We start from the raw sequence: 27995 nt of genomic DNA on the forward strand, positions 1-27995 counted from the left end.
CCACGTGAAGTGTGGAAGACTCGCTGGCAGGAGGTCAGTGGGTGAGTAAGTGAGTGGGTGTGTCAGTGAGTGGGTTAGTGAGTGAGTGGGTGAGGGAGTGAGTGGGTGAGTGGGTAAGTGGGTGGGTGAGTGGGTGAGTGAGTGGGTGGGTGTGTCCGTAAGTGGGTTAGTGAGTGGGTGAGGGAGTGAGTGGGTGAGTGAGTGGTAAGTGGGTGGGTGAGTGGGTCAGTGGGTGGATGTGTCAGTGAGTGGGTTAGTGAGTGGGTGAGTGAGGGAGTGAGTGGGTGGGTGAGTGGGTGAGTGTGTCAGTGAGTGGGTTAGTGAGTGGGTGAGTGGGTGAGGGAGTGAGTGGGTGAGGGAGTGGGTGAGTGTGTCAGTGAGTGGGTTAGCGAGTGAGTGGGTGAGGGAGTGAGTGGGTGGGTGGGCTATGAAGCGGGTTCGCAGGATGCACCTTGAGGCCACGTGAGGTGCGGAAGGCTCGCTGGCAGGTCATGGGACAGGCCAAAAATAAGCTGCTTGCGCATGTGGCCAATGCAGCCTGGCCTGCTGGAGGAGCTCACATATGGGACTGTGTCCAGATCTTTCAAGGAACTGCGAGCTCCTCATGCTGTCATCCAGCCTTCCTGAAACCCAGGATAGATCGTAGGCAGGCCAACCTGAATGTTTCAAACCAGCGCAGACGTCCATGTTAAAGCGCCCACGTTTCGCAGTCATCGAGAAGGGATGGCATCACCGGGGCCGAGAAGATCCAGGGCTTTGTACGGAGCGACAGACCAGGAAACTTCCATACAGCAGCGTTACGAAACTGACGAAACGAAAATGCCGCCCGACTCACCTCTGCTGTGAAACCGGAGCTGGTCATGAGCACGCTGCCCAGGTACGGAAACTCCTCCAGTCTCTCCACAGCTGCCCCACCACTCATGGGGAGTTGAGAGGGGGGGTGGAGTATTTGATGACGTAAAAAATATCCAGGGCGGCTGAAGAGTTTGGATAGGGCTGATGGCACACTCAAGGTTCAGCAGCAGCAGCAGCACCTCCGACTATCTCAGAATTACATCATGGGACCTCCTTTGCCAGTACCAAAATATGAGAATAGGTTTTCCCCTTTTTTCTGGCAACAAAACAGGTGTTAAGATGTTAAAACACCAAACTGAAACCTTTTACAAGGAATCATGTCTGCACTAACCACAATACTTGTGGTCAGAATGCAAACAAGAAACACACTTTGATAATATATGCATTGTCTTTGAAACTGATTGGTCCACACCAGAGCCAGCTTTCTTTGGAGCCTCAAACGGTGATAGACCAGAGGAGGCCACAAGGCGAACAGCACAAAGACAATGCACTATCAGAGTAATGAGAGCTCGGGGTGAGCAGCTACATCATGGGACCTCCTTTTCCAGTACCAAAATATGAGAATAGGGTTTCCCCATTTTTCTTTTGAGACGAGGCTCCAAAGAAAGCTGTCTGTCTGGTGTGGACCAATCAGTTTCAAAGACAATGTATATATTATCAGTGTGTTTTTTGTTTGCATTCTGACTACAAGTATTGTGGTTAATGCAGACATGATTCCTTGTAAAAGGTTTCCGTTTGGAGTTTTAACATCTTAACACCTGTTTTGTTGCCAGAAAAAGGAGAAAACCATATTCTCATGTCTCAGAATTAGCAGCAACCACGATATCATCAACACACATAACATGGTTATGTCCGTTGATGTACCTTCGATGAGCACGTTTGGCTAAGTATGGTGCGAAAGAAGTTAAACATAGATGGTCAACCAATTGGGAGGCATCCGTCAACCGCATCGGGGCATCGATCAGCCTCCCATTATATCTGTACCCGATGAAGATTCCTCCGGTACGGCCAAGGAAAGCCTTTCGAACCTACGTGGTTACAAAAGATACGTTCAACAATACAGGAGCCAGAGGACATCCCAGACAAGGTGTTACACAGGCAATGCCTCCGAATCCCGACCACGTATCTTTACCCAGACCCCACCCAAAATCATGAAGGTCCATGATGATTGCGAGCATAGAGTCAGGGACCCCGTGCTATCTGAGTCCACTGCTCCCTAGACAAAGGCCCCCCCGTATAGCCTTAACAGGCTGTTGGGGCAAGCGCTGTTAGCGAGTAGCACCTATGACGGCCGGCACGGCACACGAAGGGGTGGGTGGCCAGCACCACGCCCGGCCGCCTTTGTCTCTCTCGACGTTTACGACACACCGTACACCAGTTACTCATTTAAGGCTGATTCGAGTGAAAGTACTTTAATTAGAGCACCACGGTGGTGAGATGTTAGCTCCCTCGCCTGGTATGCAGGAGGTTGTGGGTTCGATCCAGACACCCTGACACCTGCTGTATAAGCTAGATTTGAAGCTTTCGTGACTGCAGATATCGATACTCTTTGGTTCTTTCGTAAAAGTCACGTAGGTAGAAAAAATAATCAATCACGACGTTTCGATCGCAACACAAGCGATCGTCATCGGGTGGGACAACCACAGCAAGAACAAAAACTGCTTCAGCAGTTGTGATTTATTATTTTGGAGTTTGAGTGTCTCTCTCGCTCTTTCCCTGTGGCCACGTGGATTTTTCTCCGGGTCTTCACTCTACATTCAGAGACACGCGTCGAGAGTTTTTGGCCACTCGAAATGTCCATGTGAGGATAAGCCACTTAGTTGAGCTTTCATTTGCCGCTTCTTAAAAAGAGCTATACAGCTCAGTGGGCCTTACCTGGTAAGATAGAAAAAAGTTCAGTTTAACTTTCGCAACTAATATTATCCATGAGGTTTCTAGGGTTATATCGCTTACATGTGTCGTTAAGCCCACCACCACCCGACACAATTAGTAAAGTTTGTCGTTTAAACAAAACGTGACAATTAGTAGTACAGCACACCGGTGTGTTGGAGAGTAAACCCACCACAACATTTACAATTAGAGCCCAGTGACATTTCGCCGGTAGTTAAAGTGTTTAATTGTTTCAAAGCAGTACCATACGCGCAGAACCACACACAAGCACACACACCAAAAACCACGTTCTGCAACGTTCGAGTTCTAATGACAAAAGTTCGCGCGGATGGGAGAACGGCCCGTGCCGTGCGCGTGATGAAAAAGGCCACAGCCGTGCCGAGCGACGCCGGTCGGCAGGGGACCTTTGACGGGGGACCCTGCCGCACACCGGCGCCAAGGATCGCTCGCCACGCGCCCTCCTCGAGAAGCAGCCATGGACAGCGGCAGCAGCGGTAGCCACCGCCAGGACCTCTCTATCTCTCTCGAGAAAACCTCCTCCTCCTATATCCCGGAACGGCTCCTCTTCATCGCGGGACGGCTTCGTCGTCGCCGCCGTCGCGATGAAGACGCCACCTCTTCGTGAAGCTGGGGGTCACGACACTTATTGCTCGTTTGAGTTTTTTTTTTTCTTCATAATTCTGGGACATTTCGTCGTCGTCGACAACGCGACACCTCGCGGCGGCGGGCGGGCGGCACTCCCTCGCATAGCGGCGAGGTGACATCGGCTCCGTGAATCTGGAACACCTCGTGGGCCCCAGGACCCATCGTCTCCTGGAAGGCCGTCTTCCCTCGTCCAGTCCGTCCATCTCACGCCGCAGCATCTCCCTCCAATCTCCCACTCTCTCCTTCCTCCCCACCTCCTCGACTTCCCTCCACCGCCGCCTCGCGTCCCTCCCCGCTTCTCCCCGACCACCGAAACGGTGCCCGAGCGCCATCTGCGGTCAGCGAGCGGTAGCGGTGGCGAAGGTCGCACGCAACGAGGCTGTGGACTTGGTTGTTTTGAGTTAACAGGCCGGGGAAGGAATACCATTACCTGTCAACCCCTTATCAGTGCCCCTTACCCTTATTACAGACCAATGCAGACCTTAATGGTCACCCCGTGCCCCTTATAAATCTCAGCGTTCATCCTACAAAGTCCCATCACAAGGGAGAAACACAAATAGACAAAAACAAATGTTTTTTGCCCGTATTGAAATGGCTGGTATGCCGCATGGACCTGAAAACTCAATTTCCCTGTACTACAAGAATACGGGGTAAACCGTGATGGGTTGACACGGCATGCGAATATTTGAGTTGGAATGGTGTAAAAAGTAAAAAAACAAAACAATAATCCTCGACACGTGCGGGACGCTGAGTCTACGACGGCTCGGGAGGAACTGAACACGGCGAAATTCCACGGGGACTTTCCGGTGCTGAATGTGACCCTACGACACGGCGTTACTCACGTACGCATTGAGCTTCTTTCGCAAGGTACCTAGCCAACCGTGCTCGTCGGAGGTGCAGTTCGAAATAAATGTTTGCCAATTCAGATGAGGATTTAAAAGTGCATAGCGCTTCCTAACGTCAGAAGAGCGTTCCGGATGGCCGCAGCACGATCGAGCGTGTGTGTGGATTGGTGTGTTAAGGCTACACGGGGGATCTATGTCTTTGTATGTAAACAGGTGAACTTGTGTGCATAGTTGCGTAGGTGTGTATGTATGTCCAACTTCTTTGGCACCATACGTAGAAATGAGTTTGATCAATCTCGATGCCAATTTAAAAGTGCACAGCTCCCAGTGGCTTCCAAACATCGGAAGGGAAGAGCGTTCCAGACGGCCGCAGAAGCGCATCTGAAAGCACCGCGCGACGCAGCGGTGACCACCGCCTTCGTTCGCCCGCCGAGCCAAAAGCTGCTGCTGCCTTCGTGGCTAGACAATAATTGGCGGCGAAATCACCACGGCGCTTGTGCCAGGCCAACACCACCCACACAACCATGCCAGTACCATCCACGCAACCACGCTGACACCACCCACACAACCACACCGTCACCACCCACACAACCACGCTGACACCACCCACACCACACAGCACCGTCACCACTCACGCAACCACGCTGACACCACCCACACAACCACACCGTCACCACTCACGCAACCACGCTGACACCACCCACACAACCACACCGTCACCACTCACGCAACCACGCCGACACCACCCACGCAACCACGCTGACACCACCCACACAACCACGCTGACACCACCCACACAACCACGCCGTCACCACCCACACAACCACGCTGACACCACCCACACAACCACACCGTCACCACTTACGCAACCGCGCCGACAAAGATGACCGCCTCGTATAGCCTTAACGGACTGTTGGAGCGCGTGGCGGCCTCCACAAGCGCTCGCTCACATCGCCACTCTGACTCGCACCGCACCGTCACGAAACTCCCCCCCCCCCCCCATCGATTCCCCTATGCGACGATCCCACGATTTAGTGGGGGTCACCATTACAATCTAAAGAAGAGTCCATTCTGGTTGTTCCGTCAGCTCAAGTCTTTCCGTTCTCCCCGTTAACCCAAGCGTAGCGTCAGCGTAACGTTGCGTCCACACAACGATGATAATTTTAAGCCGCTTTGTTGAGCTATCATTTGTGGCCAGGTCGCTTCTGAAATAGGAGCCCAGTGGGCATTACCTGGAAAAATAATGAAACTTAAAACTCGCTCTCCGTCCCCTCCCGAACCGCGGGCGTACCGGGCAGAGCGCCGTTCATCTGCGGCTGATCCAACCGTTCCAGCTACACACAGTAGCTGCACCATAGGAGCCGAAGCAGCAACAGCGCCGTCAAATTCACCGCCGCTTGTAAGAGTGACGGCTGTGTGAAGGCCGCTTGCCCATCAGTTCTTGGCTGCCGGGGTGCGAGGAGGAACCCCCCCGAACCGGGGGCTCCGTGGGGCGATCCACCCCCCCCCCCAACCCCCCCCCCCCCCAACTCCCCCCCAACCCCCCCCCCCATCCCCCCCGCCACCACCAGAGTCGCGCCCGGAAATCGACCGTGTATTTTTGACGGCAACGTGCACGTTCTGAATTGTTTTATTGCCGTGTGTCGTCGCTATTATCCTCTCGTAGCAAAACGAAAACCAACGACGACGCGAACCTCATGGGCACATCGCGCGACGCGTCCCGATCGTTATCGGCGTCGCCGCGGCAAACCCCACCCCCCCCCCCCCCCCAAACGGGCTTGGCTATGACGGGTCGCGAGTCCCCCCGGGTCTCTGTCCCCCGCAACGCCGGACGATCGACCCCCTGCCCATCCGTAAGCACGGCGGCGGTGGTCGCCAGAACTCTGGCGAGAGACGCTCCGGCGCGAGCACAAAGTAGAAGCGTCGCCCGACGTCCCCCGTTGAGCGAACACCATTCTCACGAAGCTGCGTCAACGAACCGAACGCCGTGGTTGGTGGTGGCGGCGGTGGTGGCGGCGGTGGTGGCGGTGGGCCCCTGCGGGCAACCCCCTCCCACGCACCGCTACTGCATCGCCAGAGTCCACACGGTGTAGATCTCCTTGGGGAAGTTGTCCTGGGGCTCCTGGGCGACCACTCGCAGGCCGCTGCGCTCCACCAGGGCGCGCACCAGCGACAGCTCGCGGCACACGCTGCTGTCCGCCTCGTCCAGCACCACGCCCTGCGGGGAAACACGCCACCGTCACGGCACAGCGTCACGGCACAGCGTCACGGCACAGCGTCACGGCACAGCGTCAGGGCACCGTCACGGCACCGTCACGGCACAGCGTCACGGCACAGCGTCACGGCACAGCGTCACCATCACGGCACCGTCACGGCACAGCGTCACGGCACAGCGTCACGGCACAGCGTCACCGTCACGGCATCGTCACGGCACCGTCACGGCACCGTCATGGCACAGCGTCACCGTCACGGCCGCAAACGCCCTTCTACCCCCTTGGCCGTCCCGCCGACGACTTCACTCCTCGCCAACAACCTTCCCCACAATTCCGGCCCCCCCATGCCCCCCAACTCCGCCAGGGCGCCCTGCCTCCCACCGCCACCGTCTGTGGACATTTCTCACTCTGTAAATCCCTCCCGAGGTCGTGGCCCCCCTCCCCTCCCCCCGTCTGACCTCGCTCCTGTCGTCTCTCGCTGCCCTTGGTCCCGTCCCGTACCCCGCGTCTCCGCCGTTCCGCGGCCGTGCCTCCCTCACCCCCCGCGCGGCCAGCCGGGGCCTCTCACGAGCGGAGATGGGGCCGGGGTCGTTTCAGGGCCAAGGCGGCGGGGTTTGTTAGTGGCAATAGGGCCGAGTCGTTAGGGACGAGGGGCCGTGTGGGCCGATTGGTCCGATCGAGCCATGTGCGGGCCCTAGAGGCCGTGTTGGCTAAGGGGTCGTGCAGGCCGATGGGGCCCATACAGCTATGCAGACCCGAGGGGCCGTGTTGGCCTAGGGACCGTGCAGGTCCTAGAGGCCATGCGGGCCCTGGGGGCCGTGTGGGCCCTGGGGGCAGTGTTGGCCCTGGGGGCAGTGTTGGCCCTGGGGGCAGTGCGGGCCGTGCCTGCGACGCCATGTTGTCCTTGATGCACACGACCCCACCGGGCCGCAGGGCGCCGCGACACCGCGCCAGGAAGCCCACCAGGTGCTCGTCCGTCAGGTGGCCTGCGTCCACCACACGGTAGGGTCAACCACAACACGGTCACACGGTAGGTCAACTACAACACGGCCACTCGGTTGGTCAACCACAACACGGCCACACGGTAGGTCAACCACAACACAGTCACACGGTAGGTCAGTCACAACACGGCCACACGGTAGGTCAACCACAACACGGTCACACGGTAGGTCAACCACAACACGGTCACACGGTAGGTCAGCCACAACACAGTCACACGGTAGGTCAACTACAACACGACCACTCGGTTGGTCAACCACAACACGGCCACACGGTAGGTCAACCACAACACAGTCACTCGGTAGGTCAACCACAACACAGTCACACGGTAGGTCAGCCACAACACAGTCACACGGTAGGTCAACCACAACACGGTCACACGGTAGGTCAACCACAACACAGTCACACGGTAGGTCAGCCACAACACGGCCACACGGTAGGTCAACCACAACACGGTCACACGGTAGGTCAACCACAACACAGTCACACGGTAGGTCAGCCACAACACGGCCACACGGTAGGTCAACCACAACACGGTCACACGGTAGGTCAACCACAACACGGTTACACGGTAGGTCAACCACAACACAGTCACACGGTAGGTCAACCACAACACGGTCAATCGGTAGGTCAGCCACAACACAGTCACACGGTAGGTCAACCACAACACGGTTACACGGTAGGTCAACCACAACACAGTCACACGGTAGGTCAACCACAACACAGTCACACGGTAGGTCAACCACAACACGGTCACACGGTAGGGTCAACACTTCTCACCCACACACCAATTCGCCCACTCACCGATCACCCACTGGATCCACACCACGTCGTAGGTCTCGTCGCCGAAGGAGAAGTCCTGCAGGCCGCAGCAGTAGAAGTTGCCGACGCGCGACGACGCCTCGGGACCCAGGTGGGCCTTGGCGCGCTCCAAGAATCCCGGAGTCACGTCCACCAGGTCCACGCAACGAAACAGCGGCAGCAGCAGCCGCTTGGTGATGCGGCCGATGCCGGCGCCGCAGTCCAGCGCACGGCCCCTGCCGGTCTTGCCCGAGCCCCCACCACCCTCCCCCTTCTGTGGGGGTGGGGGGGGGGTGGGGTACAGGCGGACGCACGGACACGCACGGATGGACACAGGTACAGAGACATGCACGGACACACACGGACAGACATACACGTACGGACAGACACGTACGGACGGACGTACACGTACGGATGGACGTACAGTCACGCACGGACACAGTTACAGAGACACGCACGGACACACACGGACGGACACGGACACGCACGGATGTACACAGTTACAGAGACATGCACGGACACACACGGACACACACAGACGGACACAGACACGGACACAGTTACAGAGACACACACGGACACACACGGACGGACACACACAGACACAGTTACAGAGACACACACGGACACACACGGACGGATACGGACACACACGAACACAGTTACAGAGACACGCACGGACACACACGGACGGACACGTATGGACGGACACACACGGGCACGTACGGACACAGTGACAGAGTGACTCTGAGCCACTCACAGAGCAGGTGCGCCCCCCAACGGACGATGCTGCCCCCTCAAAAGACAAAGATCCTCCGCACTCACCCCCCCACCCGGATGTTTGATTCGTTGACATCTCACCGCGGTGGCGGGACGTTGACGACCTCACCTCGTGTACAGGAGGTCGTCGGGTGGTGGTTGTGGTGGTGGATGATAACAACGCATTTATGTTTTACGCGATCTAACCCAAAAACTAAACCCATGTTATTGTACACTAGCCCGTAGCCGTCGCGTATTGCAGTTCATCCTGAAATATTCAACATAAAATAATGACCCGCTCATGATTATTAATGAGGGGGTGGGAGCGGGGTCCACGTGAGTGACGTCATCAGCTCATTATTATTGATGAGGGGGGGGGGAGCTCCATGTGGAGTGACGTCACCCGCTCATGATTATTAATGAGGTGGGTGGCCAGCACCACGCCCGGCCGCCTTTGTCTCCCCTAGTGGCGATGTTTACTACACACCGCACCGGGTACTCTATTCAGGCTGAGTAGATCTAGGGAAGGCCTAGGACCGGTGCAGATTATAATCGTCACCGGTGGTGTTGGCTGTGAGCGGGGAATCGAACTCTGGTTGCCGGGTTCATAGCGCAGCCCGCTAACCACTACACTACCGCTCCCCACACGGGTACTCACAGGTACTCTCATAGATACTCACTCATCACACACACACAGATACACTCACTCATCACACACACACAGGTACTCACACACAGGCACACACAGGTACTCACACACAGGTACACACACACACAGGTACCCACACACACACACAGGTACATACACACACAGGTACACACACACAGGTATTCACTCATCACACACACAGGTACCCACACACACACACACAGGTACTCATACACAACAAAGACAAAGATCCCCGTATAGCCTTAACAGACTGTAGGGGCAAGTGCTGTTAGCGAGCACCTATGAAGGCCGGAACGGTACACGAGAGGGTGGGTGGCCAGCAACCACGCCCGACCGCCTTTGTCTCCCCAGTGGCGATGTTTACACACCGCACCAGGTACTCATTTAAGGCTGAGTCGACCTAGGGGAGGCCCAGGACCCGTTCAGATAATCGTCACTGGTGTTGGCCGTGAGCGGGAATCGAACCCGGGTCGCCAGGTTCATAGCGCAGCGCGCTAACCGCTACACTAGCGCTCCCCACACTCATACACACACAGGTACTCACACACAGGTACATACACACACAGGTACACACACACAGGTATTCACTCATCACACACACAGGTACCCACACACACACACAGGTACTCATACACACACACACACAGGTACACACACACACAGGTACACACACACACAGGTACACACACACACAGGTACACACACACAGGTTCACACACACACACACACACAGGTACACACACAGATACAGACACACACAAGTACACACACATACACACAGGTACTCACTCACAGGTACACACACAGTCACACACAGGTACACAGACACAGGTTCACACACACACAGGTACACACACACAGTCACACACAAGTACTCACACACAGGTACTCACACACAGGTACACACAGGTACTCACTCAACACAAAGATCCCCCATATAGCCTTAACAGACTGTAGGGGCGAGTGCTGTTAGCGAGCACAGGGGTGCTCACGTCGAGGAAGCGCAGCAGGAACTTGCGCGAGGCGGCGATGTCGATGCTGGAGATGTGGCCGTAGCCGCCCAGCATGCCGTCCACGGTGGGCGACGTCTGCCGCCAGTACTCCTCCGCCCGGCTGTAGAACTCGGGCTCGTCGTCAATCACCTCGCTCGTCATCGCCGCCTCCTCTGCCTCCTCCTCCTCCTCCTCGTTGACGCCCTGCCTCCTCGACTGGACGCCTCCTCAACGGCACCTCCTCCTCACTCCCAACACCTCCTCACCGACCTCTCCTCGCTCCCAACACCTCTTCACTCTCCCCTCCTCACTCCCAACACCTCTTCGCCGACACCTCCTCACTTCCAACACCTCTTCACTCCCAAAACCTCTTCACTGTCCCCTCCTCACTCCCGCCAAGTCCTCGCGATGACTCTCCCCACGAGGTCTTCTGCAACAGTCCTCCAACAGGACGTTGCCGCTTTTGCTCCTCCTGATCCTGCTCCTCCTCACGCCTGCGCGTGGACCAGACTCGACCGGAGCCTGTGGGAAACGCAGACGATGCACGCGTGAGACTGTGTGAGTGCGACTGTGTGAATGTGCGTGTGACTGTGTGACTGTGTGAGTGAGACTGAACGACTGTGTCCGTGTGAATGTGTGACTGTATGACTGTGTGCGTGTGACTGCGACTGTGTGCGTGTGACTTTGCGCGTGTGACTGTGTGCGTGTGACTGTGTGCGTGTGTGACTGAACGACTGTGTCCGTGTGACTGTGTGACTGCGACTGTGTGACTGAGTGACTGTGTGAATGTGTGACTGTATGACTGCGACTGTGTGACTGAGTGACTGTGTGAATGTGTGACTGTGTGACTGCGACTGTGTGACTGAGTAACTGTGTCCGTGTGACTGTGTGACTGAGTGACTGTATGACTGTGTGCGTGTGACTTTGTGCGTGTGACTTTGTGCGTGTGACTTTGTGCGTGTGACTGTGTGCATGTAACTGTGTGCGTGTGTGACTGTACGACTGTGTGGATGTGTGTCTGTGTGTCTGTGTGACTGTGTGACTGTGTGACTGTGTGACTGTGTGACTGTGTGCGTGACTGTGTGACTGTGTGACTGCGACTGTGTGACTGAGTGACTGTGTGAGTGTGTGAATGTGTGTGTGAATGTGTGAGTGCGACTGTGTGACTGTGTGTGTGCGACTGTGTGACTGTGTGACTTGTGTGTGACTGTGTGCGTGTGAGAATGTGTGTAACTGTGTACGTCTGTGTGTGTTACCGCGTGTCCGTTTGTGTCACCACATGACTGTATGTGTTACCACGTGTCTGTGTGTGTCAACGCGTGTCCCTGTGTGTCAACGCGTGTCCCTGTGTGTCACTGAGTGTGTCTACGCGCGTTCCTCTGTGTCCACGCGCATCCCTGTGCGCATCACCGCATGTCCCTGCGCGTGTCACCGCGTGTCTGTATATCAACGTGTGTCGGTGTGTGTCACCGTGTGTCTGTGTGTGTCACCGTGTGTCCCTGCGCGTGTCACCGCGTGTCTGTATATCAACGTGTGTCTGTGTGTGTCACCGTGTCTGTGTGTGTCACCGCGTGTCCCTGCGCGTGTCACCGTGTGTCTGTATATCAACGTGTGTCTGTGTGTGTCACCGTGTGTCTATGTGTGTGTCACCGCGTGTCCCTGCGCGTGTCACCGCGTGTCTGTATATCAACGTGTGTCTGTGTGTGTCACCGTGTCTGTGTGTGTCACCGCGTGTCCCTGCGCGTGTCACCGCGTGTCTGTATATCAACGTGTGTCTGTGTGTGTCACCGTGTCTGTGTGTGTCACCGCGTGTCCCTGCGCGTGTCACCGCGTGTCTGTATATCAACGTGTGTCTGTGTGTGTCACCGTGTGTCTATGTGTGTCACCGCGTGTGTGTCACCGTGTGTCCAGCGAGCACGTGCGTGCCTATGAGCGAGCGAGCGAGCACACGCGAGACCGGGCGAGCAGCGCAACGCCAGCGCCGTTGTGCCGCTATTCTAACTTTAGCCGGGGCGGTGGAGCCCGGCCGCCGGCACGGCTATAAAAGGCAGGCGCACACAGCCAGAGACCGCCCCGTGGCGGGGGTGACGGGGGGGGGGACGGGGGCCATGGCAGCCTCTGGCCAGCAGCGGAGAGAGCACGGCGGCGGCCGTCGCCACCTACCCACCGCGTGGGATAACGAGGAGCTGCGAGACAAGCGACGGCTTTGCGCTGTCCGGTAACAACAACGCACGGCGAGGTGTCAGGATGTTGGAACGACTTCGGATGTTGGAACATCTTAACACCAAACGGACACACACCTATCTCGAGGCATGGAGGCTGCATTTACCGCACATCACCTCTTTACAACTGGAGCGCTCCTCCTTCCGCTATTAGGAAGCCACGGCAGCCACACACCTTTTAAGTCAACTCGACGATGGACAAACTCGTTTCTTTAGGATCGCTCTTTGCGTTGTTTTTAGTGTGTTGTCCTTCCCCCGGCACCTCCGATCAGCGTGGCTGGCTGCGTACAGTGGTGAGATAGTTCAACGTTCATTTATTAGGTATAGCCCTGTGAGCCATTCGGCTCTTGAATCGGGTGCAACCGCAACAAAAAAAAAACATGAACAAGAAAACATCTTAAAGTGACTATGTGCAAACAGAAAATCCAAGAAAAGACAGCAAAATATTGCAGAAAAAATTACCGTACACCAACCCTGTGCAAATATCCCAGTGGGATATAGAAGTTCAACGTACGTACGCCGCGCCTGTGGTAGCAAACGCACGGACAAATACGCTTTGATCAAAATGTACGCATCGTCCTTGACACCGATTGGACTGCGCCAGAGACTGCCTCATTCATCGCCCGTCTCGCCACTGGCGTTAGACCAGAGATCCACCATCAAAAGTTACATGGAGAGCCAGAGCGGTCACGGGGAACTGCATGGAGGTCACGGGGCACTGCATGGAGGTCGCTGTATGGAGGTCACTGTTCATTGGGGAACAAAATAAAACCACTTAGGCTGACGCCAATGTAAACATTATTTAAAGCTAAACTATTTCTCCATGAAACACTTTTTTGGGTGAGATCGCGTAAGTATATAAACGTGTCGTTAAACCCGCCACCACCCGACACAGCCAACTAGTAAGGTTTGTCACGTAAACAGAACGTGGCCAATTCGTCACTAGTACAGCACTAGTGTATAGTGTAGTGTATAGTAGTGTAGTGTATAGTAGTGTAGTGTATAGTATAGTGTATAGTGTAGTGTATAGTGTAGTGTATAGTGTAGTGTATAGTGGTGTATAGTGTAGTGTATAGTAGTGTATAGTGTAGTGTGTAGTGTATAGTAGTGTAGTGTATAGTAATGTATAGTGTAGTGTATAGTGTAGTGTATAGTGTAGTGTATAGTAGTGTATAGTGTAGTGTATAGTGTAGTATACTAGTACAGCAACACTGGTGTGTTGGAGAGCCAAGCCACAACATTGACAATCTGAGTACGACGTTTCACCAGTAATTACAAAGAGCTTCATCAGGCGACAGTCACATTTATATATTGATGCGATCTAAACCAAAAAAAAACCTGTATTATGGATGATACTGGTCGCGAAAACCTGCGTGTTAAACTAAACTATTTTACCAGGCAAGGCACACCGAGCAATGTAGCTCTCTTTCAAAGGCTACCTGCCCATGAATGACAGCTCACCGAAGTGGCTTATCTTTCATCACGAATTCATAGCGGCCAAATGCTCTGAACGTGTGACGTTGATTCTAAATGTGGAGGGGAAAACCGGAGGACCTTGAGAAAAATCCATGCGGCCACGGGGAGAGAGAGAGAGACGCAAACTCCGAATATACAATAACTAGCTTTACTACCCGGCTTCGCCCGGGACTTGGATTCACGATGCCTGGCCGCCTTTGTCTCCCCAGTGGCGATGTTCACACACCACAGCAGTTACTCGTTTGAGGCTGAGTCGACCTTGGGAAGCCCCCGGTTTAAATAATCGTCACCGGTGGTGGCCGTGAGCGGGAATCGAACTCGGGTCGCCGGGTTCGTAGCGCAGCACGCTAACCACCACACTACCGCTCCTCCCACACATACACGTGCTTGCTGCAGACACACACAACTTTCAGGGTGCGTACGGCAGTAAACGACTGAACTAATAAAGCAATGCTGCGTGAAGAACGCCTGAGACCTGCACACATTTGTATGGCACTTTACCCACGGAGGGTTGGGGGTGACATCAGCAGGCACACTGCGTGACGTTTCCGCACACGGGTCACATGACAGATGTGACGTCACAGCTCACTTGCCGTGCAAAATATATGCATTATTGCGCACCCCCCCCCCCCCCCCAAAAAATACAAAAGTAATTTTTTTATAATTTGTGCATGGTGCACAGTCTGGAAAGCAGAGGTGTGGACTCGAGTCATGTGACTTGGACTCGAGTCAGACTCGAGTCATGAATTTGATGACTTGCGACTCGACTTGGACTTGCATAACAATGACTTTGTCCCACCTATGAGATGTGGACTCGAGTCATGTGACTTGGACTCGAGTCAGACTCGAGTCATGAATTTGATGACTTGCGACTCGACTTGGACTTGCATAACAATGACTTTGTCCCACCTCTGCTGGAAAGTACCCACATGGCAAATTTCAAGTTTGTTGCATGTCGGGAAGTACGCTAAGCATTTTCAACAGACAGACATAATCACAAATTTCCCTTTTATATATATAGATATAGGTTTGTTTTTGGGTTAGATCACGTAAATATAAACGTGTTGCTAATCCACCACCACCCGACCAGAGCCAATTAGTAAAGTTTGTCTCGTAAATAATACGCGCCAATTAGTTGCTACTTCTAGCACACCACTGTGTCGGCGGAGAGTAAATCCACAACACTTACCATTTGAGTACGACATTTCGCTGGCGATTACAACCGGCTTCATGTTTCCTTCCGTACAAACCTCGCTAACTTTCTGTGATGCGGATGGAGGCGGGTTCAACGCCACGTTTACATCCACGCGATCGAACCCGAAAAAAATTAACCCGTAAAAACAAAGTTTTTCACTATAAATCCTTTATATGCGTGGCATCGGTTTTATTTTATTATTCATTTCTGTTTTTCTTGAGTAAGAGTTTCATTTTTATCACATTGGTATTTTAAATTAAATATGACTTTTTCTTTTTCCTAAAAAGTGGAAAATTTTGGAAAAAAATTTCACGAAAATAAATTGTCACGCACAACGAGTCTGTGTGCAAAATGTCAGCTCGATTGGATCACGGGAAGTGGGTTAAAAAACGACCGAAAGATTTGCACGGTCGTAAGCGCGCAAGCAAGCAAGCGAACTTAATATAAAGGATTTAAAAAGTCCAAACACACAGGCGTCACACGCCAGGAGATGTACCCCCCCGAATCAAGCCCAACCCCAAAACGTACGACTCGAGAAACAGGAAAGCCCCTTAAGATGAAGTGGGCCTCGGGAGTGGGATTCCACAGCCTGGGGCCCCCTCCCCACGTGAGGAACAGAGCCGGTTCACCCATCGTCATCGTCGTCCGTGTGGTGGCTAGGAGATGTTAACGACCTCACCTGGCGTACAGGAGGTCGTGGGCACGATCCCGACCCAGACTCCTATTGTATACGGATAGTCCCCGAGTTATGATGGTCCGACTTACGATATTTCGATCTAACGATGGCGATACGACAAAATTGTTAAATATTAAAAATTTCGCGCGACAGGGAAACACAGCAGCGTACAAGGTACGATACTGTACGTTCAATGCATGTATGATACGTAGCTTTAGCGATTTAATTTTAGGGTTACCACGATACAATACGTTCAATGCATATTAAAAGTTTTCATAGCAGATAGGATTGTTTCCTGAAAAAAACTTTCTATTAAATTGCAGTTCATATAGGTAGGCTAAGAATTTACCTTGTTTTTTTTACTTTACATTTTACTGTGCAATACAGTATTGTAATTAATAAATACATACGACTCAGCCTCAAATGAGTATCTGGTGCGATGTGTAAACATCGCCACTGGGAAGACAAAAGCGGTCGGGCGTGGTGCTGGCCACCAACCCACTCGTTTGCCCTGCCGGCCTTCATAGGAGTTTGCTAACAACACTTGCCCCAACAGTCTGCTAAGGCTATACAGGGGATCTTTGTATGTATGTTGAACTTTTTTCACACCGTCCGTAGCCAACCGTACTAATCGGAGGTGCGGGCGAACGACACCAAACTAAACACAAAAAACAGTTCAAAAGAAATGAGTTTTCAATCTGGATGCTGAATTAAAAGTGTGTAGCCCCAGTGGCTTTCTAATATCGGAAGGAAGAGCGTTCCAGACGGCCACAGAAGCGCACTTGAAAGCAATGTGATATGCAGCCAAAAGCCGCCGCTGCTGTTGCTGCGAGGATGAGCGGAGTGTCGCGTGATGATGGTTTATGCTCCTTGACGAGATCAGCGAGGTGTTGTGGTTCGTTTGAGTCGAGTATCGCATCGTTTGTTGTTGTAAATGTCTGACGTCGTCCCTACTGCTGGACATCAGTTGAAAATAGCTTCAGAACTCATCGGATTCCGCCTCCTAACCGCGGCACCTGGCCTGGGTTTCGTGTAAACCCCATTGGCTACTGTTGTTGTTAGTTTGCACGCTCACTCCCTTTTGCGTTGAAATAATAATTATTAGTGTCCATCCGTCTGCTCGTATGTCACTGCGTCCGTATCCAAGTGTGTGTGTGGCCCGAAGGACACACACGGCATGCGGTGGCATGCCCAGGCCACCGCACGCCCAAACTGTTTTCGTTTGGCCGGATAGAGGGGGGGCTAAACGCGCACAGCGCGGGCTGGAGAAGAGATGGAGTGATGTGGTACAAGCGGACGTGGAGCTGAGTGGACTTGCCAATGACCGGTACCAGCGGTGTCGAGATCGGCCTCTCTGGAGGAGGCTCGTGAAGGACGCTGCTACTGGGCAGTTGGAGGCAGTCGCCCTCCAGCAACAACGGAGGGCAGAGGAGCGACGCTCACAACAACGAGCGGAGAGCTGGGCGGCTAAAACACAGCACTGTAGGGAGCACAGGTCTGCCAGTCCTCTCAGTCAGTCGACCCGTGGCACCTGGGTCTGTCCTGTGACCTCCTGCCAGCGGGCGTTCTGCACTTCACGTGGCCTCAACGTGCAAAATAGCCTGGCACAAACGCCGTGATGACATCCCCACCACTTAGTAAACACGCACGCAACAGCAGCCTACGTTCACCGCCAATACCACCACGGCTCTTGCGCCAGGCTGGGTGCACTCCGATGCCGTCACGTGACATGTGAAAAGCTCGCTGTTGCTGGCAGGTAACGGGATGGACCCAGGTGCCACGGGTTGACTGCTGGTACCAGGCTAGGTGCAGAAGGTAGTCACGGAACAGACGCAGGTACCATGGGTTGACTGCTGTGCCGGGATAGGTGGAGGAAGCCACGGGACAGACCTAGGTGCCACGGGTTGACTGCTGTGCCAGGCTAGGTGCAGGACGTGGTCACGGAACAGACGCAGGTACCATGGGTTGACTGCTGTGCCGGGCTTGGTGGATGAGGTCACGTGATGGAGCCATGTGTTACGGGTTGACTGAGATGATTGGCAGATGCACCCCGCGTGCTCCCCATTGTGCCAGATGGCACAACTGGCGTGCGTTGTACGAACACACGTGGACGCATGCCGACACGCGAGCCCTCTGCCCGCAGTTTCCACACGAGGGACAGAAACTGCCGTGGTTAGAGATGAGTTACATCTCACTACCCTGTGCCGTCCCGTCCCCTACGCTCCAAATCTCCACCGTCGCTATCTCTCTCGTTCCCCTCCACTGAACCAACTCCACCTGCAGCAAACAGGACAAACCCTCTTCACTACAACAAGCTGCACAACACAGGGCAACCATCCTATCACTACCCCAACCCTACCACTACCCTAACCCCTATCACTACCCCAACCCCTGTCACTACCCCAACCCCTATCACTACCCCAACTCCTATCACTACCCCAACCCCTATCACCACCCCAACCCCTGTCACTACCCCAACCCCTATCACCACCCCAACCCCTATCACTACCCCAATCCCTATCACTACCCCAACTCCTATCACTACCCCAACCCCTATCACTATCCCCAACCCCTATCACCACCCCTACCCCTATCACTACCCCAACCCCTATCACTACCCCTATCACCACCCCTACCCCTATCACCACCCCAACCCCTATCACAACCCCTATCACCACCCCAACCCCTGTCACTACCCCAACCCCTATCACCACCCCAACCCCTATCACTACCCCAATCCCTATCACTACCCCAACTCCTATCACTACCCCAACCCCTATCACTACCCCAACCCCTATCACTACCCCAATCCCTATCACCACCCCTACCCCTATCACCACCCCTACCCCTATCACAACCCCTATCACTACCCCAACCCCTATCACTACCCCAATCTCTACCCCAACCCCTATCACCACCCCTACCCCTATCACCACCCCAACCTTGGCAACCTTTATCACTATCCCCAACCCCTATCACTACCCCAACCCCTATCACTACCCCAACCCCTATCACTACCCCTATCACCACCCCTACCCCTATCACCACCCCTACCCCTATCACAACCCCTATCACTACCCCAACCCCTATCACTACCCCAACCCCTATCACTACCCCTATCTCTACCCCAACCCCTATCACTATCCCCAACCCCTATCACCACCCCTACCCCTATCACTACCCCAACCCCTATCACTACCCCTATCACCACCCCTACCCCTATCACCACCCCAACCCCTATCACTACCCCTATCACTACCCCAACCCCTATCACTACCCCAACTCCTATCACTACCCCAACTCCTATCACTACCCCAACCCCTATCACTACTACCCCAACCCCTATCACTACCCCAACCCCTATCACTACCCCAACCCCTATCACTACTACCCCAACCCCTATCACTACCCCAACCCCTATCACTACCCCAACCCCTATCACTACTACCCCAACCCCTATCACTACTACCCCAACCCCTATCACTACCCCAACCCCTATCACTACTACCCCAACCCCTACAGGGTCGCGCCTGTGACAACAAAGACAAAGATCCCCCATGTAGCCTGTAACAGACTGTTGGGGCAAGTGCTGTTAGCGAGCAGCACCTATGAAGGCCGGCACAGCACACGAGGGGGCAGGTGGCCAGCAACCACGCCCGGCCGCCTTTGTCTCCCCCAGTGGCGATGTTATTTTTACACAGCGCACCTGGTGGTGTTGTGTGGGCCGTGAGCGGGAATCGAACTCGGTCGCCGGGTTCGTAGCGCAGCGTGGCGCTAACCGCTGCACCACCGCTCCCCACACACACAGCGAACGAGGGAGTGGGTTGACGACGACTCCCGTTGTGACTGACAGAGTAAACCGCCCGCCCCAACTCACCACCGGTCCCCAGAGTTGGGTGGCGACTCCCCCCCCAGCTCCACTCTCATGTCCCAACACCACCACCACAAGCACCACCACAACAACAACAGCCATTCGCCACTAAGTGGCGGTGACGTCACCACGACGCTTGTGCCAGGCCAAGTGCACCTTGAGGCCACGTGAAGTGTCGAACGCCCGCTGGCAGGAGGTCACGGGGCAGACCCAGCAGGTGCCACGGGTCGACTGACCGAGATGACCGAGATGACTGGCTGATGCACCACCTGTGCCCCTACTGTACCAACTTGCTGTGCTTTAGCCACCCGGCGCTCCACAACAACCACTACCACAACCACCACAACCAGCACCATAACCACTACCACCACCACAACCACTACCACCACTACCACCACCACCACAACCACCACCACAACCACCCACACAACCACCACCACAACCACCCACACAACCACCCACACAACCACCCACACAACCACACAACCACCCACACAACCACACAACCACCCACACAACCACACAACCACCACCAGCACCAAAACCACTACCATCACTACCACCACCACCACCACCACTACCACCACAACCACTACCACCACAACCACTACCACCACCACCACGACCACCACGACCACCACCACGACCACCAGCACCACGACCACCAGCACCACGACCACCAGCACCACGACCACCAGCACCACGACCACCAGCACCACGACCACCACCACCACCACGACCACCACAACCACCACAACCATCACCACCACACCACCACCACCACAACCACCACCACAACAACAATCACCACCACACCACCACCACGACCACCACGACCACCACCACCCACACAACCAGACACACAACCACCCACACAACCACCCAACCATCCACACAACCACCCAACCATCCACACAACCACCCAACCATCCACACAACCACCCAACCACCCACACAACCACCCACACAACCACCCACCCAACCACCCACACACAACCACCCACACACACAACCACTCACCCACACTACCACCCACACAACCACCCGCACAACTACCCAACCACCCAGACAAATACCCAACCACCCACACAACCACACACACAACTACCCAACCACACACACAACCACCCACACAACTACCCAACCACCCACACAACCACCCAACCACCCACACAACCACACACACAACCACACACACAACCACACAACCATCCACACAACCGCGCTACTACGCACCCACACAAAGATAAAGATCCCCCGTATAGCCTTAACAGACTGTAGGGACAAGTGCTGTTAGCGAGCACCTATGAAGGCCAGCACCACGCCTTTCTCTCCCCAGTGGCGATGTCTACACACGGCACCAGGTACGCATTTGAGGCTGAGTCGACCTAGGGGAGGCCCAGGACCGGTTTCAGATAATCGTCACTGGTGTTGGCCGTGAGTGGGAATCGAACCTGGATCGCCACGTTCATAGCGTAGCACGCACACACCCCCCACCCACCACCGCACCGAGGCTGCTGCTGCTTCTGTTGTTGATCACCCGAGGAGGCCGAAGCAGCCGCGTTCGATCCCCGGTCACCACGCGTGTGGCCAGTGGGGGGGGGGCGGTGGAGGGGGGGGGGGTACACGGCGCGCGGGGCTCCACCACTCGCCCGAGCCGCCGCCCGAGCCCCCACCCCCCACCAACGTCTCGTCCAATCGCAGGCGGCCGTGAACGCGCGCACCGTCACGCCACGCCCACGGACTCGACACCGGAGCCAATGGGCGTCGCCGACACTGGGAAGTGGCGCCGCCCCCTTCGCCCCCCTCGCCCCGCCCCGCGCGACCCACGTGTTCGCCCAGCGGGGTTGAGTGCGGGCAGAGAGCGTGGATCGAGACTCGAACCTGGAACCTGGAGCTCTGGGGACCTGGGTACCGGAGGTTCGACCGCTTGAGACGGCGTGAGTGGCAGTGACTGGGGTCGAGACTCGAACCTGGAACTCTGTGACCGGAGGTTCGATTGATTGAGACGGCGTGAGTGGCAGTGACTGAGGCCGGGAGTCGAACCTGGAACTCTGGGACCGGAGCTTAGACCGCTTGAGACGGCGTGAGTGGCAGTGACTGGGGTCGGGACTCGAACCTGGAATTCTGTGACCGGAGGTTCGATCGCTTGAGACGGCGTGAGTGGCAGTGACTGAGGCCGGGAGTCGAACCTGGAACTCTGGGTCCAGAGGTTCGATCGCTTGAGCCAAGAGTGGGGGCAGTGTCAGGTGCTCGAACCTGCCACTCCGGGTTCTGGGTACATTGAGACTCTGGCAGCTTGGACCCTCCGCCATCGATTCGCGAATCTTTGGAAAACTACGCAGCGGGTGGATGTGTGTGGGAGAGAGACACAGCCACCATCGGGGAAATCGAACCTGAAACTCCCTGGGTGCTAGACCAGGCGCTTGCGTCTTCTTCACATGCCGAACTCTGCTACGCCTGCAAACCTTGGGTCTAGAACTCTGGCAAACATTGGGACTAGAACTCTGGCAAACCTTGGGTCTAGAACTTTGCTACGCCTGCACACCTTGGGACTAAAACTCTGGCAAACCTTGGGTCTAGAACTCTGCTACGCCTGCAAACCTTGGGTCTAGAACTCTGGCAAACCTTGGGTCTAGAACTCTGCTACGCCTGCAAACCTTGGGTCTAGAACTCTGCTACGCCTGCAAATCTTGGGTCTAGAACTCTGGCAAACATTGGGTCTAGAACTCTGGCAAACCTTGGGACTAGAACTCTGGCAAACCTTGGGTCTAGAACTCTGGCAAACCTTGGGTCTAGAACTTTGCTACGCCTGCAAACCTTGGGACTAAAACTCTGGCAAACCTTGGGTCTAGAAATCTGCTACGCCTGCAAACCTTGGGTCTAGAACTCTGGCAAACTTTGGGTCTAGAACTCTGGCTCCGTAGCCTGGGAACTTTGAAGCGTGGCGGAATAAATCTCGGCAGGTAAACCCCTGAGGCCCACCAGCTCGCGAGACTCGGAGCCTTGAGTGAGTTCGTACTGGTCTCTGACAACCGCGGCTGTGGTGGTGTTTAGTTTTGTTGTTGTTTGTGTGTTTAGTTTGTTGTACTTCCCCCGCACCTCCGATTAGTACGGTTGGCGACGTACGGTGCGAAAGAAGTCCAACGTTTACCAAGGCCGTAGCCATGGAGTCAACATTGAGGGGGACCAAATCTTCCAGGGGGTCCCCCCCTCCAGAAAAAAAATCTAAATTTCAAAACTAATTTCCTGCCTAAAATTTTAAAAAAATTCACTAACATGGGATTGACTTTTTATTTCTTTCCTTGTATGTAATGGCAGAGATTAGGGATTTGTAAAGTACAACCATGACCACAATTATATAAACAGAAATACATTTTATAGCAATATATTGGGGGTGACATTTTGAACATATTTTAGTATTGGGGGGAGAATGTGTCCCCCCCAATATATATTATAATTACGGCCTTGACATATACTGTACATAACTCTTACGCCTGCATCCGGGATCATCCTTGGACCAACATTTTTGGCAGGTGAAGCTTAAAACCCCGGACATTAAGACTCACTCCGCTGGACTACAGACTACATTGGGACCAGACAAAACCCCAAGCTGTGGAATCTGGAACCTGGATCGGTTCTGCATAACTGTCAACCCATACGGTTTACCTCGTATTCTTGTACATGGAAATGGAGTTTTCCATACAGCGTACAGCCGTTTTAAAATACAGGCAACAACAAAAAATGTGTCTGTTTGTGTTTCTCCCTTGTGATAGGACTTTGTAGGATGCACGTTGAGATTTATAAGGGCACGGGGTGACCAATAAGGTCTGAATTGGTCTGTAATAAGTTGGGGCACTGATAAAGGGTTGACATCTATGGGTTCCGCGTCCTATAACTTGGACGCCCGGACCCTGACGACGCCTGATTCCTGCGACCTCTAAAACGCGGACCCTGACACCTCGCGGAGAGAAGCCGCCCTTCGACTTTTGAGATCCAGCCCCCCCCCGCCCCCCCGCCCCCCTGCCTCCTTCTCTAGAACCGAGTCTCTCCCTCGCTCGAGCCACGGCCACAGCGGAGCGGAGTGGGGCGGTACGAGAGGCATGCGGGGACTGGCGGTGGTGGCGGCGCGACTCGCGGCCGGCGTCGGCCGGAAGATTCGCGCGACCCGGCCCGGACTCGCGACGCCTCCCGGCGTCCGTGGGTCAGAGGGACTCCAAGCGCCGCTGACAGCAGCCCGTCGCGCCCTCGCCTCTTGGTGGGTGCCTCCAACCCGGCGTCCTTCACTCGTGTTCAGAGGCGGCGGGGGGGTGGTGGCGGCACTTTCGCCGATAAGACATCGTCAGTGTGAACTGTTGGGGGGGGGGGGTTGGACAGCAGCACAACGACGATGATGATGATGGGTGGTGGTGTTCTCACTCTTTGTGTATTGTCACGGGGGGGACCGCACGTTCAGGGGCCGCACTAAAGGCCACCAAGGGGACCGCTTCCGTGGGGCGTTCTGTGATGACCGGAGCGCCACTTGGAGAAGAAGTAGGGGGTCTCAGAGGTAGCTCTGTGATGTCCACTTCCGAGGGGATTCTCCGTCTCGCGACGCCGTTGATGGCGCCGTCTCCCCCGCCCCGACCCGCAGGCCGACGCTACGGCCCTCGCTTGCCCCGCCTGCGCCGGCGGGGCACCAGCGGGCCTGGCGGGGCCTTTGCAGCGGAGCGGACGCGGACCCGGCGGGGGCGGCGACGGCGCTCGGGGCCGTGAAGCAGCCGCACTACCAGCTGGTGTTCACCTGCAAGGTGCTGCACCCCGTGGCGCCTCCCATGCCATTCCCGTGCCATCCCTGTGCCACCCTCCGTGCCACCCCCGTGCTGCCCCCCTTGCCACCCCCGTGCCACACCCTGTGCCACCTCTCCCCGTGCCATCCCCTGTGCCACATCCCCCATGTCATCTCCGTGCCGCCCCCCGTGCCACCCCCGGTGTCACTCCCATGTCGCCCCCCCTTGCCACCCCCGTGCCACCCCCACCGTTCCACCGATAACCAGGCGTGACTGCATGCGTGCACGCACGGGGAGCGGTGGCGCAGCGGTTAGCGCGCTGCACTAGGCACCCGGCTGCGACCGGAGTTCGATCCCCGCGCACAGCCACCAGCACCGGCGACGGAATATTTGAACCGGTCCTGGGCCGTCCCTCGGGTCGACTCGGCAGCCGGGGCCGGGCGGTGGCGCTTGCCCGCCCACCCCGTGCCATCGTGAGCCGTGCCGGCATTCACAGGCCCCGCTGCTCGCTATTTTGCTGCTATGAATGTCCCCATGATGATGATGATGATGACGAGCCACTTCGTTGAGCTGTCATTTGTGGCCAGGTCGCTTCTGACAAAGAGCCACGTAGCTCAGTGGGCCGTACTTGGTAAAATAAACTAAAATTGTTTCGTTTTAGTTTGTACTCATGTACTTTTTGCATTTATTTCTCACGACTTGCTTACCTTTTGGGATCAAAAGCATTTAATAATAATGTAGCAAATTTTCTGACCTACCCTTGCTGGACATCTGTGAAAAAACGAGCATCATAGCTCATGGGATTCCTCCTCCTCCCCCCCCTCCTCCCTCCTGCAGTCCAAAGTAAAGGGGATTTACTCTTTGGTTCTTTCGGTAAAGTCACGTAGGTAGAAAATAAAATAAATCACGAGGTTTCGATTGCAACACAAGCAATCATCATCAGGTGGGAAAACCACAGCAAGAATTTTTTTTTATTTGCTGATGACGATTGCTTGTGTTGCAATCGAAACGTCGTGATTTATTTTACTTTATACCTACGTGACTTTACCGAAAGAACCAAAGAGTATGGATTCCTGCAGTCGCGAAAGCTTCAAATCTAGATTTAGAGGTTATTTCTCTTCTTTTGTCCGTGCGAGCTCAGGTGTGCAGCACCCGCACAGCCAAGCGGATCTCGAAGGTGGCGTACCACAGCGGCGTGGTGATCGTCACCTGCCCAGGCTGCGGGAATCACCACATCATCGCCGACAACCTGCGCTGGTTCTCCGACCTGGAGGGCAAGCGGTGCGTACGCCGGGGAGAGACTCAATCGGAGTCTTCGTTTCGAGACCGCATGATCTCGTCAAGGAGCCATAAACCACCATCACCACGCGACACTCCACTCATCCTCGCAGCAGCAGTAGCGGCGGCGGCTTTTGGAAAACCGTCGAGCAAAGGCGGTGGTGACCGCTGCATCGCGCGGCACTTTCGGATGCGCTTCCGCGGCCGTCTGGAACGCTCTTTCCTTGAAGCCACTTGGAGCTTTGGCACTTAAAATCACCTAGATTGAAAACCCATTCCTTTTTATAACTGCTTTTTGTGTTGAGTCTATTGACCTTCCCTCGCACCACCGATCGGCACGGTTGGCTACGCACGGTGCGAAAGAAGTTCTGTGAAAAAGAGCTTCATAGCTCATCGGATTTCTCCCCCTGCCTGACCCCTGGCTGTGCCGGCAGGAACATCGAGGAGATCCTGGCAGCACGCGGGGAGCTCGTTCGCCGCGTGCCCACCGAAGATGCCACCGACTTCGCCGCGGTGCCTGGGGGTGAGGGGGCGGGGCCCGGGAGAGAGGGGCCTGAGGTGGAGGGGGCGGGGTGCGGAGTGGAATCTGGGATGGAGGGGGCGGAGTCTGAGATGGAGGAGGTGGGGTCCGGAGGGGAGAGCCTGGGGGTCACGGGGCCGAGGGAGTGCGGATCACGGGGGGTCACCACCGGGCACGGCGGATCCGTGGGGGCGGTGGGGCGAGCCGTGGTGCCGGCCTCACCGGGACAAGGTGGGGTGGGGGCCCAGGATCCCGGTGTGCGGGGCCCGGGGAGGGCCGAGGGTGGTTAGATGGGGGAGATGTTTACGCGTCGATTGATTCGATCCTTACGCTTGGGATACTTTGAGGTTTGCCGCCGCTGCCACAGCAGAGGAGTTGGTGGTCAGCACGCGGGAGGGCTTGCGACCCCAGAGGTCGCGCCGATTCGATTTCATCTCCTGGTGTGGCGGATGTGAAAAAAAATCACACACTGCCAGTTTATTAAACCTGTCCACCCACCCAGGAGCGTTCGTCGCTACGCCGCAGTCGATCGGCAAAATCAGGTTTGGTGGGGTAAAGCGTGGGTACTCCCAAGGCCGGATTAAGGTTATGAGGTGTCCAAGGCGAATAGAAGGGAAGGGCCTACTGGGTATGTTGTGAGTAATTACATGTTGCGGGAAAAGAAACACGAATTCATCAAATAAAAATTATTTATTTACCTTTGTAAATATTCACACATTTATTCGACTCGAAATAAATGAATGAAACATCACGAACACTCATTCAGCGTCCCATCATCCGAGCTTTAGCAGCTGTGGCAAAGTGAAGTGTGAACGACGTCGTGGTGGTCATTCAAAGACAGATTTCGGCCGATGTGTGCGCTACAGTCGCTCAGGTGACACCGTGGCTCAGCTGACACTGTCGCTCCGCTGTTCCTTCAACGTGGAATGGTAAAATACACCTTACAACACACGAGAGGGCCTTTTTCGCCTCTGGGTTATTCCGGCCCTGAGGACTGCCACCTTTTCCAAGACGTCTGGGCCAGCACGGAAGAGTAGGCCAAGTACCCTCTGCATGGGCCCCCTCTGGAGGTCGCAGGGCTGCGCCTTGACCCCGTTTGTACCGCGTGTGGCAGCGTCCATCTGCGCGCCGGTTGGAGTTTCGGAGGCGGGACAGCGGGTGATCGATCGTTCATCGGCGGAGTTGTCGATGTTCACCGACGATTGATGTCTGTCGGACCTTTTTTGTGTGCACGTGTCATAAAGCTGCTCACCCTAAGCTGCAAGTCCTCTGATGTGTGCATCGTCTCTGTGCCCTCCGCCTCTTGTCGTTCTCAGTGC

At 55.3% G+C, this 27995-nt stretch overlaps 2 protein-coding genes across 7 annotated transcripts; one reads left to right on the forward strand and one right to left on the reverse strand.

The window, feature by feature from the left end:
- Positions 1-5805: 5805 nt before the first annotated feature.
- On the reverse strand, positions 5806-21713 carry NTMT1 (N-terminal Xaa-Pro-Lys N-methyltransferase 1). Of its 6 annotated transcripts, none has more exons than XM_078881461.1 (6): positions 21619-21707; positions 13067-13172; positions 10670-11191; positions 8252-8522; positions 7334-7434; positions 5806-6453 (listed from the first exon to the last, which is right to left on the reverse strand). In XM_078881461.1, exons 3-6 carry the CDS (start codon positions 10829-10831, stop codon positions 6298-6300), a joined length of 690 nt encoding a protein of 229 aa, XP_078737587.1. In that variant the 5' UTR covers positions 10832-11191; positions 13067-13172; positions 21619-21707; the 3' UTR covers positions 5806-6297. The 6 variants fall into 6 exon arrangements, with proteins under 6 accessions (XP_078737587.1, XP_078737588.1, XP_078737586.1 ...); XM_078881462.1 differs by having other exon boundaries at positions 21611-21703; XM_078881460.1 differs by lacking the exon at positions 13067-13172 and having other exon boundaries at positions 21619-21713.
- On the forward strand, positions 12778-27882 carry DNLZ (DNL-type zinc finger). Its single transcript, XM_078881392.1, has 8 exons — positions 12778-12887; positions 18312-18410; positions 21952-22029; positions 24149-24367; positions 24743-24899; positions 26020-26159; positions 26591-26907; positions 27791-27882. The coding sequence occupies exons 1-8, from the start codon at positions 12778-12780 to the stop codon at positions 27880-27882; spliced, it is 1212 nt and encodes a 403-aa protein (XP_078737518.1).
- The last annotated feature ends 113 nt before the right edge of the window (positions 27883-27995 follow it).

Source organism: Lampetra fluviatilis, chromosome 61, assembly GCF_964198595.1.
Source record: "Lampetra fluviatilis chromosome 61, kcLamFluv1.1, whole genome shotgun sequence".
Classification (NCBI taxonomy): domain Eukaryota; kingdom Metazoa; phylum Chordata; class Hyperoartia; order Petromyzontiformes; family Petromyzontidae; genus Lampetra; species Lampetra fluviatilis.